At 36.1% G+C, this 15,602-nt stretch overlaps 2 protein-coding genes across 3 annotated transcripts; both read left to right on the forward strand.

The window, feature by feature from the left end:
- The first annotated feature begins 2,331 nt into the window (after positions 1 to 2,331).
- On the forward strand, positions 2,332 to 7,054 carry LOC135658768 (alcohol dehydrogenase class-3). The gene is made up of 9 exons (XM_065176233.1): positions 2,332 to 2,492; positions 2,608 to 2,744; positions 3,727 to 3,773; positions 3,856 to 4,181; positions 4,627 to 4,709; positions 4,779 to 4,854; positions 5,909 to 6,066; positions 6,482 to 6,643; positions 6,723 to 7,054. Exons 1-9 carry the CDS (start codon positions 2,459 to 2,461, stop codon positions 6,837 to 6,839), a joined length of 1,140 nt encoding a protein of 379 aa, XP_065032305.1. The 5' UTR covers positions 2,332 to 2,458; the 3' UTR covers positions 6,840 to 7,054.
- A 130-nt stretch (positions 7,055 to 7,184) lies between these two features.
- LOC135658784 (large ribosomal subunit protein eL20-like) lies at positions 7,185 to 12,036 on the forward strand. Of its 2 annotated transcripts, none has more exons than XM_065176234.1 (4): positions 7,185 to 7,872; positions 7,978 to 8,136; positions 8,262 to 8,325; positions 11,485 to 12,036. In XM_065176234.1, the coding sequence occupies exons 1-4, from the start codon at positions 7,820 to 7,822 to the stop codon at positions 11,821 to 11,823; spliced, it is 615 nt and encodes a 204-aa protein (XP_065032306.1). In that variant the 5' UTR covers positions 7,185 to 7,819; the 3' UTR covers positions 11,824 to 12,036. The 2 variants fall into 2 exon arrangements, with proteins under 2 accessions (XP_065032306.1, XP_065032307.1); XM_065176235.1 differs by having other exon boundaries at positions 8,021 to 8,136.
- The last annotated feature ends 3,566 nt before the right edge of the window (positions 12,037 to 15,602 follow it).

Below are 15,602 nucleotides of genomic sequence, written 5' to 3' on the forward strand. Positions count from 1 at the left end.
CTCGTATAATTTATTCTTAATTTTATTTTTTATTAGTATGGTTCATTTAAAATTTATTATAATAAAATTAAGAATAAGTGAAACTTAAATGAGCTACCCAGTATATGCATATAAAAGAAATAAAATAAAGTAAAAGAGACTCATAATATTTTTCATATTACTCGAGTGAGTAACATTAAGAGGTTGAAGTATAATTTATAAATACTATATAAATTCATAAAAAAATATTTATAGTAAAATGTCGCAACTAAGGTTATGTGAACGATGAGTATAAGATTTTAATTAGAAAGAGAAAGGTATAAATATGATCTTTGTATATTTCGAATCAATGGTTATAGAAGTCTTTTTTTAATACTTGATAGATTGATATTAATGCCTTAATTTATATTACCAATAATAGAGATTCATTTTAATATGAGAACCAAAAGAGTATAAAATAATCATCATTTTAGGGAATCAATTTAAAGTGAAAGTGTTAGTAGTTATTGCTTATCGTTGATACTTAGATATGATTCATCTAATATTATGTTCATATAATTTTAAAAATTTGAGTTCTTTATCTATAATAGTCAAGATATTGTTTTTCATTGATAGAGGTAAACTCATTATGATTTAATAAAAGTTAATTTTTGACTTCTACATAATGGTTTGTGCAAAATTAATATGAATCTTGAGTTTATAATGATCATATAATAAAACATTAGAATGAAACTTGGTTTCATGAACTCCTTAAGATTATATATGCTTATATCTATGAGTTATTTCATATTCTATATTTTTATGAAGAAAGAAATTTTATCACTTTTATAGTCTCATACTATTGCCACTTTTAGGTATATATAAATAAAGTTAAGAGATAATTATATAAAATATTAAAAATTATCTAATCTGATAAGGGTAGTAAATTTTATGGTAGTTATGATGAACACGAGCATAATTCTAGTTCTTCTTATATTCCTGAAAAAACAAAGATTTGTGCTCACTATGTTTTATTAGATGTATTATAGTAAAATTAGATTAATGAAAGATAAAATCATACTTTTATATGTTTGGTTAGGAATATGATAAGTTATTTTTCTATACTTGAATCAATGTGAGGAGAAGCTCTGAGAATGATTATGTATGTTTTAAATATGGTTCCTAATTAGTCAATATCATCAACTTTTTTTTGAGTTATAAATTAATAAAAAATCTAACGTAAGATATTTATATATTTGAGATTATCCTACAAAGTTAAGGATCTTCAATTCAGATGAAAAAAAATAGATTCAAGAATTATTTTTAGGTATTTAATTATTTATCAAAAAAATTTAAAAGGATATATATTTCATTATTCTAATCATGGTGCAAGGAAAATTAACTTTAGTAATATAGGATTTCTAGAAAATAGTGAATCAATTGGAGTGAAAATTTTAAATTTTAATTTGATATTGCTATGAATTTTAGGATAGTTGATATGGATGAAGTATCTTATGTTATTGATATTAAAATATTTAGGAATAGAACTCTGTAAAGACTTTCAAAAAGAATATATTGATCGAGTCTTAGAGAGATTTAGTATATAATTTTGTTTAACAAATGATACAAATAAAAATTTCAATCAAAACAAATATTTTTAAAATAATTAAATAAATTAAATAAAGAAAAATATTTTTATGTATGTGTAGTTGGAAATCTACACGATATCAATTTTATAGTCAAAATATTGGGTATATATTAAAAATTTTCAAGAATAAAATATTAAAAGGATATAAAAAAATGATAAAATATCTAAAAGGATGAAGGATTATATGCTCTTATATATACATACATATATATATATATATATATATATATATATATATCTAATTAATTTAAAATTATATTCGATATATATAATTTAATTAATTAATTTAATATTTTTTAATCGAATACAATTTTAAATCCAAGCCATAATATATCGCAACAAAACATAACAACTAAATGAATGGTTGAAAAAAACATCGTTTTAAAGATATGAGATAGCTTAACCGATAAGTAGCAAAGTATCGAAATCAAATCGCATCTTCATTATTTATTTTTTAAAAAATAAAAAATCTTTGAAATAGTAGAAAACCATATATATATATATATATATATATCTCAAAAAATATGGTGTAATGATGCATGTATTCTTTTTTCTCGTTTGTCGGTGGATTCGGGAGCATGGATCGTGAATCCATGACCATCGATCCCGTACACGTGGAGAGCGCAACTGTATGGATCACCGGACCGTATGGTAACCACAAGACGGGTTAAGGAGCGACGGCCATCCTGCTGCGATGGGATTCAACGAAATGGCGCTGCCATTAGGGTTACATTGTGGCCCGGATACCGCTCACCGTATCGTGACCTTATCTCACCCTCTTCTTATCCTCTCACTCGGAGAGAACCCCCTCGTCTCCTCGGGCACTAATCCCTCCTCTCCTCTCCTTCCGTAATGGCGACGCAGGGTCGGGTCATCACTTGCAAAGGTAAAGTGGAGAGAGAGATCTTATCCTTCTTATTTTTTTTTTCGGTGATCGTTCGTCGGATTTTGTGTTTCTTCTGATTTCCTATGTGCGGATTTGATGTGCGAAACGGGAATAGCCGCGGTGGCGTGGGAGGCGAACAAGCCGTTGGTGATAGAGGACGTACAGGTGGCGCCGCCTCAGGCGGGCGAGGTCCGGATCAAGATACTCTTCACCGCTCTCTGCCACACCGACGCATATACCTGGAGCGGCAAGGTAATGATCCTTTGGATCGCTTTACTGAATCTGATTGGTAACTCCTCTACCACCTGCAATTTCATGAACCAGTTCTTTTTTGGATCTTGTGTTTATATCGTTTGTTGTTTCTGGATCTAAAGTCGTGTTTCTTTTGAGAAGCTTTTCTGGATCTGACAGCGTCAAATACAGGATCTCGGTGGCCACAGTGGAATACACTCATAATAGTTATGATCTCTAAGAATCTCTTTGATTGGAACCAAAAAACTGATGAGTAATGGAACTTGTCAGGAAATGTGTCTGTTAAAGACAGTTTAATAGAGAATAACATAAGGTTTGTTTTGTTTGATTGAATAAGGGGACTAGTAGTAGTCGAATCTGTTTATATATGTGCAAGCTTTTCTTGCAAACATCAAATTGCTTAGTGTGGAAACACCTCCATTTCTTTTTTATCATGTCTCTCTTTATTTGCATTTAGTTTCTTTCAGTGAAAACATTTGTCCTCCATGGATTTTACTATTTTTCCTGTTTCTAGAAAAAAATCATTGATCATGAGGTCCATCTCGCTTTGAGGAAGACACGGTGAGGGCTCTAATTGGACAGCTTGGTTTTTTTTTATAGAGAATTGATGACGAGCCTAGCAATCTAGGATGTTACTAACCAAGATGTCAAACGTGCTCTCATTGTTATGGTTGCTGATTTGATCATTGTGAAAGTTGGGTTTCATTTGTGTTCTGTTTGTTGTCTTAAGTGGTCTTCTATAAAATCCTCAAGGCTCTTCGCCAACTCGACTTCATCATCAAGTGCAAAGATGTGTCTCCTTGAATTCAAAATTCAAAACTACATCTTGTACTGCATCTGAATCAGCTTTCTAGAATGTGTTTATATTGTGGATATTCAGCATCCAGGCATGATATCCTAGCTAAAGTGCTTTATCTCTGTTACACATGGTTATACCTAGTTAAAAACTTGTCTGACATCTTTTTCTCTTCTTCTTTTTCAGGATCCTGAAGGTCTTTTTCCTTGTATTCTTGGCCATGAGGCTGCGGGGTATGGCTTAGTGATGTCATGTTTTCGTTAGAGAATGATAGAGCTGCTTTTTATGGAATTATTATGTACATTCCATTTTCAGAATTGTTGAGAGTGTAGGAGAAGGGGTAACTGAAGTTCAACCTGGGGATCATGTTATACCTTGTTACCAAGCAGAATGCAGAGAGTGCAAGTTTTGCAAATCAGGAAAGACAAACCTATGTGGTAAAGTTCGTTTGGCTACTGGAGTTGGTGTTATGTTGAATGATCGCAAGAGTCGGTTCTCTGTGAATGGGAAGCCAATCTACCATTTCATGGGTACATCAACCTTCAGTCAGTATACAGTTGTTCATGATGTTAGTGTTGCTAAAATTCATCCACAGGCACCTCTCGAGAAGGTCTGCTTGCTTGGCTGTGGTGTCCCTACTGGTAATTTTTGTGAACTGTAACAGTACTATATATTGCAAATTCAGAATAATTACTTCATTATTTAGATTTGTTTTCTGCAAATTTGACTTGAATGTTTGACAGCTGAAATTTTCTCAACTGAAAATTTTATTGTTTCCACCTGTTGTTTTCTTAGCATGCATGCTTTAGTATTCCAGGACTTGCAATCTTGACCATTGATATGCTCTCACATAAGCTACCTGGCGGCATGCTTTAGGACTATTATCTTTGTGTTTATGTTGCTTAAGGAAAACAAATTTTATAGCAAGCTATTAATCATGCAAATGGCATCACTTTCCCAATTTTGTTGCTTCCAGTTCCCTGCCCAAGGAGCTGGGCTTGTCACTCTTGTTTGTTTCTTTTCTAGCTTCACATCTTTTTCCTTAATTTAGTTTTAGTTTGTGATTATTCTGTTCAAATTTTTCAGGTCTTGGAGCTGTATGGAATACAGCAAAAGTGGAAGCTGGTTCCAATGTTGCAATTTTTGGCCTTGGCACTGTTGGGCTTGCAGTAAGTTATTCAAATTACCCTCGGATTCATTTAAATAGAACCCAAACAAGTTATAAGTTTTTCTCATAGGTCGCCGAAGGAGCAAAAACAGCAGGCGCTTCACGAATCATTGGTGTTGATATTGACAGCAAAAAGTTTGATATTGGTATTCATTATCTCCTTTAAAACACATTCTTAGTTTTGTGATAATGTTGTATGCGTGGGTTCAGTTTTCTGCCAATCATTTTATATGTTGTTCATCATCTAGTTGTGTAGGATCTGAATAGATGTACTTTTGTCTCTTAGCAGTCAGAAGCAAGGATTTAATTACCCTTCCGAAACCAGTTCCATAACCTATCAGGCCAATATGGTACTGATATGCCAGATGGTATTGACCTATACAGTCTGCTATCATTAAATAAAGCAATAAAAAAAGTGATTGAGCATATATTTGTTGGTATTTAGTTATATGTTTCGATACTGATATTTGTTTGGATTTATAAACATCAATCACTACGCTTGTTCCGATGAAAGACATTCACATCGAACATTGCCACATTTATAATTTTTCACATTGATCTTCTTGTTAGGTGCTTGGCGTTCTTGTAGATTGTGTTGAATGCCTGCTGGGAGGAGTTTCAGCGGGGAGTTACATAGATATTGTTTCTATTGAAAAGCTACTATTATGCATTATGAAGTTTGAGGGTATGAAACATATTCTATGTTGAAGGGGTCAGCTATTTGTTATCATCCATATTTGTGAAGATTTTGTGGCGGCTCTAACAGTTGACCATAAGTTGACCTAAGTCAACCTTCTAAATTTGGTTAACCATTGATAGCCAGAGTAGCTTAGTGGAAGAGACTTCTGCCAAACCTGAAGGTCCAATGGGAGGGCAGTGAGCTTGGTTCACTATGATTTATTTCAGAGTAATTGTCAAAGTTCTTAAGGTTTTTAAGTGAAATGTGTTCCTTTTTGGTGTTACCTCTCTTGGAATAACCAAAGTATCCTTTATCTCTTAGATTGAAACAACAAATGATCATTCAAATCATTCTAAGATTCATTTATTCTGAAAATAAATTGATAGAGAACCACTAGAATGCCAGTTTCATCTTTAAGGTCATGTTATATTTGCATTTTGAGTTAAAAACTTTCAGTAAGACTAAAATGTTCCTGGTTTGTTCCTTTTCATAGTTCAACTCTTCTATTTAATTGTTTGCAGCAAAGAAATTTGGCGTTAATGAATTTGTGAACCCAAAAGACCATGATAAACCAATACAGCAGGTCATTGTTGACCTTACGGATGGTGGTGTTGATTATAGTTTCGAGTGCATTGGAAACGTCTCTGTCATGAGAGCTGCTCTTGAATGTTGTCACAAGGTAATATTTTCGGTGTTTTTCATACAATGCTTCAAAAAGTAATATTTCTTTCAAGAACTTTATCTTTGAGCCTTGGATTTAACTGGATATTTTATTTTTCCAAAACCGGAAAATGAGTATAAGATCTGTAATTTTGGTCCAAATAGAAATAGACTGCATTCTTTTGTGTTTGTGGTCCAGTTGCAGTCACTGATGCAATGAGTTCTTCCCATTGGTATATTTTCTTAAGAATACTGCCACGACTACTTATATCTTTTTCATGAATGAAAAAATTACAGGTCTAGAATCAAAAATTTATTAGATAGTCTAGAATAAAAAAATTTCCTCATGTTTTCCCAAAATTTCTGCATGTATCATGAGTCCTCTATTGCAATCTAAACATCTTCATTCTCACATCTCTACCTTATCATTACAGGGTTGGGGCACATCAGTTATCGTAGGCGTGGCAGCTTCTGGTCAGGAGATAAGCACGCGGCCTTTCCAGCTTGTGACCGGACGCGTTTGGAAGGGAACTGCATTCGGTGGCTTCAAGAGTCGCTCCCAAGTTCCTTGGCTCGTCGACAAGTACATGAACAAGGTATCTGCCTTCAACTGTGATGTAAAAGGAGTAATTAAACATGACATCAATTGGCATTTCAACTCCACAAATGCTACAGGAAATCAAGGTTGACGAGTACATCACCCACACCATGACACTCGAAGACATCAACAAGGCCTTTGATCTCATGCACGAAGGTGGTTGCCTCCGCTGCGTGCTTGCTTTGCAACCATGAAGTGAGACCCCTCGTTTCCTTGTATGCATCTTTCGACGATTTTCTCTCTTTTGATGTGTACGAATCATTTTAATCTCGCATGTGTTGTTTCCGCTGGCTTGTTCATGTTCTAGTTTAAATTTGCTTTTAAGCTCTATGGAATCGAAAGGCTTAGCAAGCCTCTGCTTGTTTCCCTGAACTTGTGTTAGATCATAATAACGTAGTTTATCTGCTGAGATCATCTATGTCAAATGCTCCACTAATTTTTGCCCCATTTCTCATCACTTGCGTCATAACAAATGGTTTGATCAGTGGAAGAGATGTAAGTACGCATCGATCAGCTGTTGCCAAAGTCATTGATTCAAGTGCAAGAGAATGAATTCATTCTCTAGATTTCATTGAACTTAGTTGCAAGAGAATGAATTCATTTCATTGATGACCTATTCTTTTCCACTTTCACATCAGACTATAGACTGGAGATTAGATACTAAAGTCGACTTAAAGCCACATAAGACGTTCTATAATAAGCTCGAGCTCGCCTCGTTTAGTGTTGGTGTTGATATTAGGCAGCCGATCCTAAAAAGTTGGATCCATGTTTGGTGGTTATGTTTAAATCCGACCCGTTACTGAAGTAGACGAGATTTAAGTGCAAGAGACTGAATTCATTGGTGAGCTCCTTTACCACTTTCACATCAGACTAAAGACTGGAGATTGGAAGCTAAAGTCGACTTAAAGCCCCATAAAAACGATCTATAATTAAGCCAATCTCGCCCCGATAATTGTTGGTGTGGATGCCAAGCGGCCGATCCTAAAAAATTGGATCCGTATTTGGTGGTTGCATTTACATCCGACCCATCTATACACCAACACGGTGGAACCCAATAGCTGCGTGACATTTTCGTAATTGGGCTACCTGCTCGGGATATATTGGACAAGGGCAAGATGTAGACTCTCTCGCTGTTAGGGTTTCCGATTGCTCCTCTGGAAGAGAGTTATCGGGGATGGTCCGGCGGGGGCGGCGTTGGAGGTCTCAGGATCCATGGCCATCTTTAGGGTAATCTCGATCTGAATCTTCGAAACTGTCTATTTGTCGATCGACTCCCTTTTCGCCTACAAGAGTCCTATTCGACTTGTTAGCTCTTCGCGTACTTCGCTTTAGATTGTTGCATCTGATCCTTGTTGATGACGGCGGATGGTGGCAGTTTCATCAGTATCAGGTGGTGGGTAGAGCTCTTCCAACGGCGGCGGTGGAGCACCCCAAGATTTACCGTATGAAGCTGTGGACTACGAATGAAGTCAGAGCTAAATCCAAGTTCTGGTAATTTTATGTTGGATCCTATCTTTTGGATCTGTGTTCTATAGCATATATGTTGGCTTCTTTTTCAACACGTTTGCTCGTTGTTATTAATTGTTTTATCTTCCGATGTGCCTTGAGGATTTCAGGTACTTTTTAAGGAAGCTGAAGAAAGTGAAGAAAAGTAATGGCCAAGTTCTTGCTATTAATGTGGTTTTTTTTCGTCTTATTTGGTCCCTTTTTCTCAAGGAATGTCATGGGTTTGGTTTCTCCTTTGTATGTCCTGTATGTCATCGACCAGAAACTAAGTTTTCTTGTTAAACTTTGATAGCTAATCTCACCTATTAGATATAGATATAATTATTAATTATTGATACTAAATGGATATTTAGGTTGATGCTTGATAGCCTTACTAAAGATAAATGGAAACGTATGTTTGTCAGAGATTATTGGAATCATTAGTATGCTAACAAATTGTTGAGATATAGCTCACCAATGATGGTATATGATGAATGAAATGCATTAAGCAAATAAGGAACTAAATCTTATCAATGACATCTTCGTTTATAGTAGTACAGCATGTAAAGAAGTAATATTGTGTTTCTGCATATAAAAGCCAATTACATGGTCCATGTCTATGCCTGGTTTGATGAAGTTATTTACTTTTTAATTTGTTGTCAAAATGAGTGTCTATGGAATTAAAAATTGTTAGTCGTGTGGTTGAGATTAGGTTGACATATGATTAGTATCTTGATTTTGTATTATCAACATCAAAATGGAACAACAAATAAATAGGAATGAGGCCACATTGTCTAAGTAACAAGAAAATAGCACTCAGACAATTCCATCATTGTCTTTAATTTTGAAAATTGAAAGATAAAAAAAAAGAAAAACATTGAAGAAGGGGAACAAGAAAGAGAACAACTCTAGTTGATGGGGTTTCGAACCAAAAAGATATGTAGAAATATGCTTTCCTGATTATTGGAGGAAAGATATCTTCTTTTTTCCTTCTTGATGACTTCAAAGGTTTTCTCCACTCCGTGAATCTAAAGTTCAGCAAGCAGTGGATCTGGTCTGCCATCGGAGCCTTGAGTTACCACCATGGGTAACTCCAATCTTGAGTTACCTCCATGAGTAACTCCGACATGTATTGCAGTGTACTGTGGTGGTGGCAACGGTTGAATATGATCCCTCACAACATTAAGAACTCCGTGGATGAGTTGAGAAGCATTCATGGCTTTAGTGTCGCTTGACGGGTGCGATGTGATTGGCTTAGCTGAAACATAATCTTCCTTTGGGGCTGAAGAGGACTAGGTTTTCTTGGGCTCATAGTGGTCGATCGGGGGAGGTTCAATTTACTGGTTAGCCCGAGGAACACTCAAGGTGCATGGGGCAGTTGGGTTGTGTCTACAACCAATCTTACATACAGGAGCATCATTTCCCTTCACACCTCTGAGAAGCTCCATTTTGCCTACAATACATCAAGAATGGTCGTAATGCCTACAGGGCTTAAACCATGCTTTGACACCATTTTCATGACCCTAATTGACCATTAACTTGTTGAGCCGAACCACAGACCCACAAGTTAATGATAGTGATAGTATTTGTCCAAGTATTTGTTCACTTCCAATCTGTAACTATATTTAGGTGTTATACCTTTTCTATTCGTTGTTTTGGTTGAAACTAAATGGACTTTTCGATTGGACCCGTTGATCAAGTATCAATTGGCTGTAGCTGATTGACTTGTTCTTCCTAAATATCTATATATTGGCTCCCATCCAACCTGATCTAATCCATTTAAACCCAGTTACCTATGTATACATTAGTCTTCCTTGGATGTACTCTTTCTGGTTGAATTAGTTTTGGATTTTATTAGATGTAAGGCTTTCTGCTTACATTGATATGCATGGTATCCAATCCATATTCATATCCATGTCTGGATTTCCAAAGTAGTGGTTGGCATTATAAATATGCAAGTGTGGATATACGATATTTCCATTTTTGTGACCACATTTGAGTTTGCATGGATGCAGAAATTTATTTAGGTAAATTTTGTATAGTTAATTTTCAAATGCCATGATGTTTAGTTCTATTGGCGAATCTTCTATCACCTTAAAAATTATTGGCATTTCTTGCTTGACTAGTCTAAACAACAAGCTATATATATGAATATTGGTGAATATGAATTTAAAAGTTGAAACATCACAACAACTTGATATGTTAAACATCACCTTAACCTATATTTGTCTGATCAGGGCATTTTATAATTAAACCCCAATTTGTCCTTGTCAGGGCTGGCTCATCATGCACATGGATGGATTACTAGGATCCCCATGAGTGATGGTGGGATCCAAGGGCCCTGTCATTCATTACATTGTTACCTCTATACTCGATGCATGCCTGTGTTAGACCAAATATACACTGGGATGCATAGTAGGTTGCTAATATGGTCTACATGGTACACATCACAAACAGTTGTTACTAGGGTATCATCTTTGTCAGGACTAGTGAATGAAACATGCATGGTTTATGCCTACAAAAACAAGCACTTATAAGATAGGAATGGATTGTAAATCACATACAAATCAAATACTTGACATGCTATCCATATTCTTATGGTGAGTACTTTTATAAATCTGACCTTTTTTCCCTGAAGAATCTATGGCAAACTCTGTGACTTGTGCTTATAGTGCGAGTTGTATCAAGTTTTTCATACTGTCCCAATAAATGTTAGTCTAGTCATACATCAAAACTAGGGTTTGCAGGTAGCTGTCTGGAATCTTCTCTTCTCTGTCAAGACCTAATTGTTGTGTTATATATTGTAGGATTCTAAAAGGTCTTATCCTCCTTAGCCTATTCTTTTGTTCATAGGCTGTCAAACCACCTGGGTGGTCCTAGGTGGTGACTAGCTCAAGAGCCCAAGTCGGATACCTGTATAATCGAAATGTTTATAAAGTGTATATTGATTACATGGGATATCAACTAACAACAATAAACTTTTGTATATGTTCATGTAAAGTAATCGAAAGAAATTCTGATGTCAAACATATATAGGCATGCTAGTGCTTAAGATATTCAGGATATGTATTGTCTTTTACTTACAACATAGATTTCCATCAAACAATTTGATCTCTAAAAATTATAGGGTTTACAAAGTCAATTGACCCCATGACTTTACTGATTTCAACATTTTATCAACGTCATGAATTGACCCCATAAATTGTAGTCTGTCAGTCTCATCCATGCCCTTTAGCAGCCATTCAGTCTGTAACACAGTTTCCCCAGGCAGTCTACAGAGCCAAAGCAGTTCTTCATAGTACATGATATCGTTTCTTTGATGTACAAGCTAAATCTGGAGCTAAATTTTGGCAGATATTTGAGAGGAAGCCAACAAAGATCAAGAATTATGGCATCTGGCTGCGGTACCAAAGCCGAACAGGTTACCACAACATGTACAAAGAGTACAGGGATACTACACTGAACGGTGCCGTGGAGCAGATGTACCACGAGATGGCATCCCGCCACCGAGTCAGGTGCCATTGCATCCAGATTATCAGGACTGCCACCATTCCTTCCAAACTCTGCAAGCGTGAGAGCACGAAGCAATTCCATGATTCTAAAATCAAATTCCCCCTCTTCAAGAAAGTCAGGCCCCCTACCAGAAAGTTGAAGACCACTTTCAAGACCTCCCGCCCTAATCTCTTCAAGTAAAAGAGAGTACTCGAGCACATTCTCCAGAAACTTTTGCATTTAGTTCATGCATTGTTGGATGAACTTAAAATGCCGCGGTCAGAGATTGTGTTTGTGTAGGACTTTTGCAGAGAGATTTTGTGATTTGGATTAGGAGAATTCATTTCTCATTTTCAGCATGTTGTTGTTATAGCGGATGTGATCTTATGAATTGGATTAGCTATTCCTGTTTAATTTTTTGTGCTTAAATGTTCTTATACTTGTTAGCGTCGATAAGGGTAATCCAATCTTCCATGACTTGGCAGGCGTCGAGCTGAAGATATATCCATCATATATCCACATCAAAAAAGCGGATATAAGCGATTCTGCTGCAGCATTTGATTCCTCTGGTGATTTCCTCTTAATAGATCTGAAGACTGGTCCATCCGTCCGCTTGTTCGCCGCTTCCCTCTTCTTGTTCGCCGCTTCCCTCCTCTCGGTCTGCGGAGCGAGCATCAACCAAGAATAAGGAGAAAGAACTCCGATCTCTTCACGCCCTCAAATCCTCTCGATTATCCTCTGGTAAGGTGATTCTGTTTCTTGCTCTGTTACATCAGTTGCTGCCTTTTATACGTTTTGGATACTTACGACTTTGATGCGTACCGTACACGAGATTTCGCCACAGTTTATGCTGAATCGGAGTTGATCTTTGGCAAGAAAACGAGCATTGTCGGTAACCAGATTCGATGATCGAAGGGTTAGAAATCCATCGAGTAGCCAACCAAAACGAATGAAATATTGCCGTCATGCTTTAGGTCAGGGATGACAGATTAGCTTTCGCCAATAAGAAAAGCTTCGTACGAGATTGTTTGGGGAAAATAGGAAAAATATTATTAATATCTTGATTAGCCTAACATAGTCTTAACTTATATATATATATATATATGCAGAATTGTCCGAAGTGGTTTCGAGGTTGAAGTGTCGTGTTCTTGAGGTACCACCAAGACTGAAATCGAGATTGGCTTCTTGGTTCAATCTTTCTGATGTTCAAATTAGTAATCTAAGGTATATAAGCATGGATACAAGTAGCCAAGAGAAGTTTTTTTTTTCTTTTTCTGTGTTAAATATGAGCTTTTATATTGGTCACGAAAAAACTTTATGATTGTCTTTCTCTTTATAAATAACAAAAAAAAGATTTGATTGTCTTTTTCGTCATTAATAAATGAGAATGAAGCTTCTGATTGTTTTCTCGTCATAAATGACAAGAATGAAGCTTCGTCTTATCCTCCCTCGTTAGGCACCATGTGACAGTGATATATCGAATGATTAGTCATTAGTATATCTTTTAGCCTATAAGTAGAGGTAATGGGTGTTGTTGGAGTTACAGAGATAAGTAGGCAGTTAACTTGAGTGGTGCACACAAAGACCAACAACAATACGATCACTTGAGTTAATCGCTCGTGGTTGCATAACCGATTGTCATCTACCTTTGTGATTCTAATAGTGCCCATTATCTTTGCTTGTAGGCTAAGACAAGGGATATACTAATGGTTAATCATATGATGTTACCATCATATAGTGCCGAATGAGGGAGGATAAAATAAAACTTTCTTCTTATCATTTATGACGAGAAAACAATCACAAACTTTATTCCCATCATTAATGATGAGAAAGATAACTTGTTAATAAGAGAAATAATTGTAAGTTTCTTTAGTGCTTTTTACGATCAAATATAAAAGCTCGTCTTTAACATTGAAAAAGAAAAAAAAAAAACTTCTTTTAACTACTCGTGTCTATACTCATATAAATCGGATAACTAACTTGAACGTCGGAGGGATCAGGTTGAGAAACATTTCTTGACCTCGGTCTTTATACAAATAGCATCTCGGGAGCATGATGCTTTCACTTTAGAAACACTTCGGATAATCATACGTATACATGTTCGGACCACATCGGGCTATTCAAGTCGTCAATGATGTTTTCTCTTAATGAAATTCATCATAAAGCCACTTTTTTTTTTTTTTTTTCATTTTTTTGCTTTCCCGTGATGGTCTTTTTAACTAATCCAATCGAAATGAGCAAATATATTATTACCATGCATAAGGATAAGCTTTGCTTGAAAAGAAAAGGAAGCACAGCTGTTTACATCTCAAGATTATGACAAGCCTCCGTTTTCTTTTCAATTTATTGTTTCTTAATCGATTTTGGTATGGAAATCAACCCATAATCCGAATGTTCTTCTGTTTATGAATCTTACTGCCTCTATCCACATAACTCTTTTGTATCCGCCTGACATCTTCGATCATGTAAGTTGGTGTAGGCTATTTTACCAGCCCACCATGATGTTTAGCCCTTAAATCTAAGAGAAGAACAAATTCCTATAGAACCATCTTGATCTAATTTTGGGACACGCAAACCTGAAGGCAGTCTGGCCTACAAGATGTGCTCCTGTTGTTAATGATGTTATGTTTTCACTAGCTTCGTGGAATTAATAGTTCATTGTTCTTTATTTCAGTCCATTCAATTCTTTTTTTTTTCATGAATTAGTCGATCCCCTGGAAATGGCTCTTACAATTCTCTATTTACACCAGTGCATGTCTTGTTTATGTAAGTTGTACTGTTATTTGTGATCTCAACTAAAGAAAAGTTATCTATTTGTATGCTTTAAGATGAATGATGATAGGTACTAATGCCAATATTTAATGCCATTACTGACTTCATGATTGTATCTGACTCATGATCTCTCATAAATGTACCCTACCAAAGAAAGTACCCTACCAAAAAAAAAGATCTCTCATAAATGCTTATGATTGGCTGTATAAACTTGTTAGATAAATTATATGTAATTGTTGATGCACTAATAGCAAAACTCAATTGAAAAAAATAGATGTTTTATACTTAAAATGAATGATGATAAGATACTAATAGCAAACAGAAATGTTAAATGCCATTACTAAATTAATGATTGTATTCACCTCATGATCTCTCATAACTACTTAAGAGAGGATGTGTAAACTTCTTAGGTAAATTATGTAATTATTGATGCACTAATAGCAAAACTTGATCAGGTTAGCATAATGCCAGACCAAGGATGAAGAATGCTGCAGCTCCCTCAAGATCCTTTCTCCCTTCCATTCTTAGTGCTTTCCAGTCAACCTGTGCTGCTTTTTGGCCCCTTTTTTTGTTTTTCCTTTTCTTTTCTCATTCATTGTATTTTGTGAAGATGATTCATTATTTGTGACGGTCAATTCATCCTTGTTTGTTGTCTTATTGGAATCAAACATCTTCTAGAATAATATGTACTTTCTACTCTCGTTTTTGACCACTCATGCATTCCTTGTGTCTGTGGGTATTATGCTTCCATACCTTCTCAGTTCCACAGGATGAGCATGACAGGAACTCTCATGGCACTCATACTCGAATCATTCGTGGCTGTATCAGAATACTCTCGTCAACCTTGGAATAGAAGAAGAATCCAAGAGAGATGGAGAAGACAGTGTCAGGCCATTCAACCCTGTGAAGCCAAATGGGCAAGCCAACTGGGATTTCCCATATTTGCACCGTTGCACAGACTTGAACGCAAACTGCATCCCGTGAAAACGAGGGTTGCAGGGGTGACTCACCCGTGAAAGTCCGGCTAATCGGCGCGGAATTCTAGTCTTCATCGTTGACTACGCAACCCGATCAACGTTTGGGAGGTCAGAAGAACTTTCGTCGCCGCACCACGTGGGCGGTGAGCGGACGCCCCAAGCTACCGCGCAGGTACCTTTGATGGCCTCATCGGAACCGTCCATCCATTTTGGGTTCGCCAACGCGAACGG

Source organism: Musa acuminata, chromosome BXJ1-4 (assembly GCF_036884655.1).
Source record: "Musa acuminata AAA Group cultivar baxijiao chromosome BXJ1-4, Cavendish_Baxijiao_AAA, whole genome shotgun sequence".
NCBI lineage: Eukaryota > Viridiplantae > Streptophyta > Magnoliopsida > Zingiberales > Musaceae > Musa > Musa acuminata.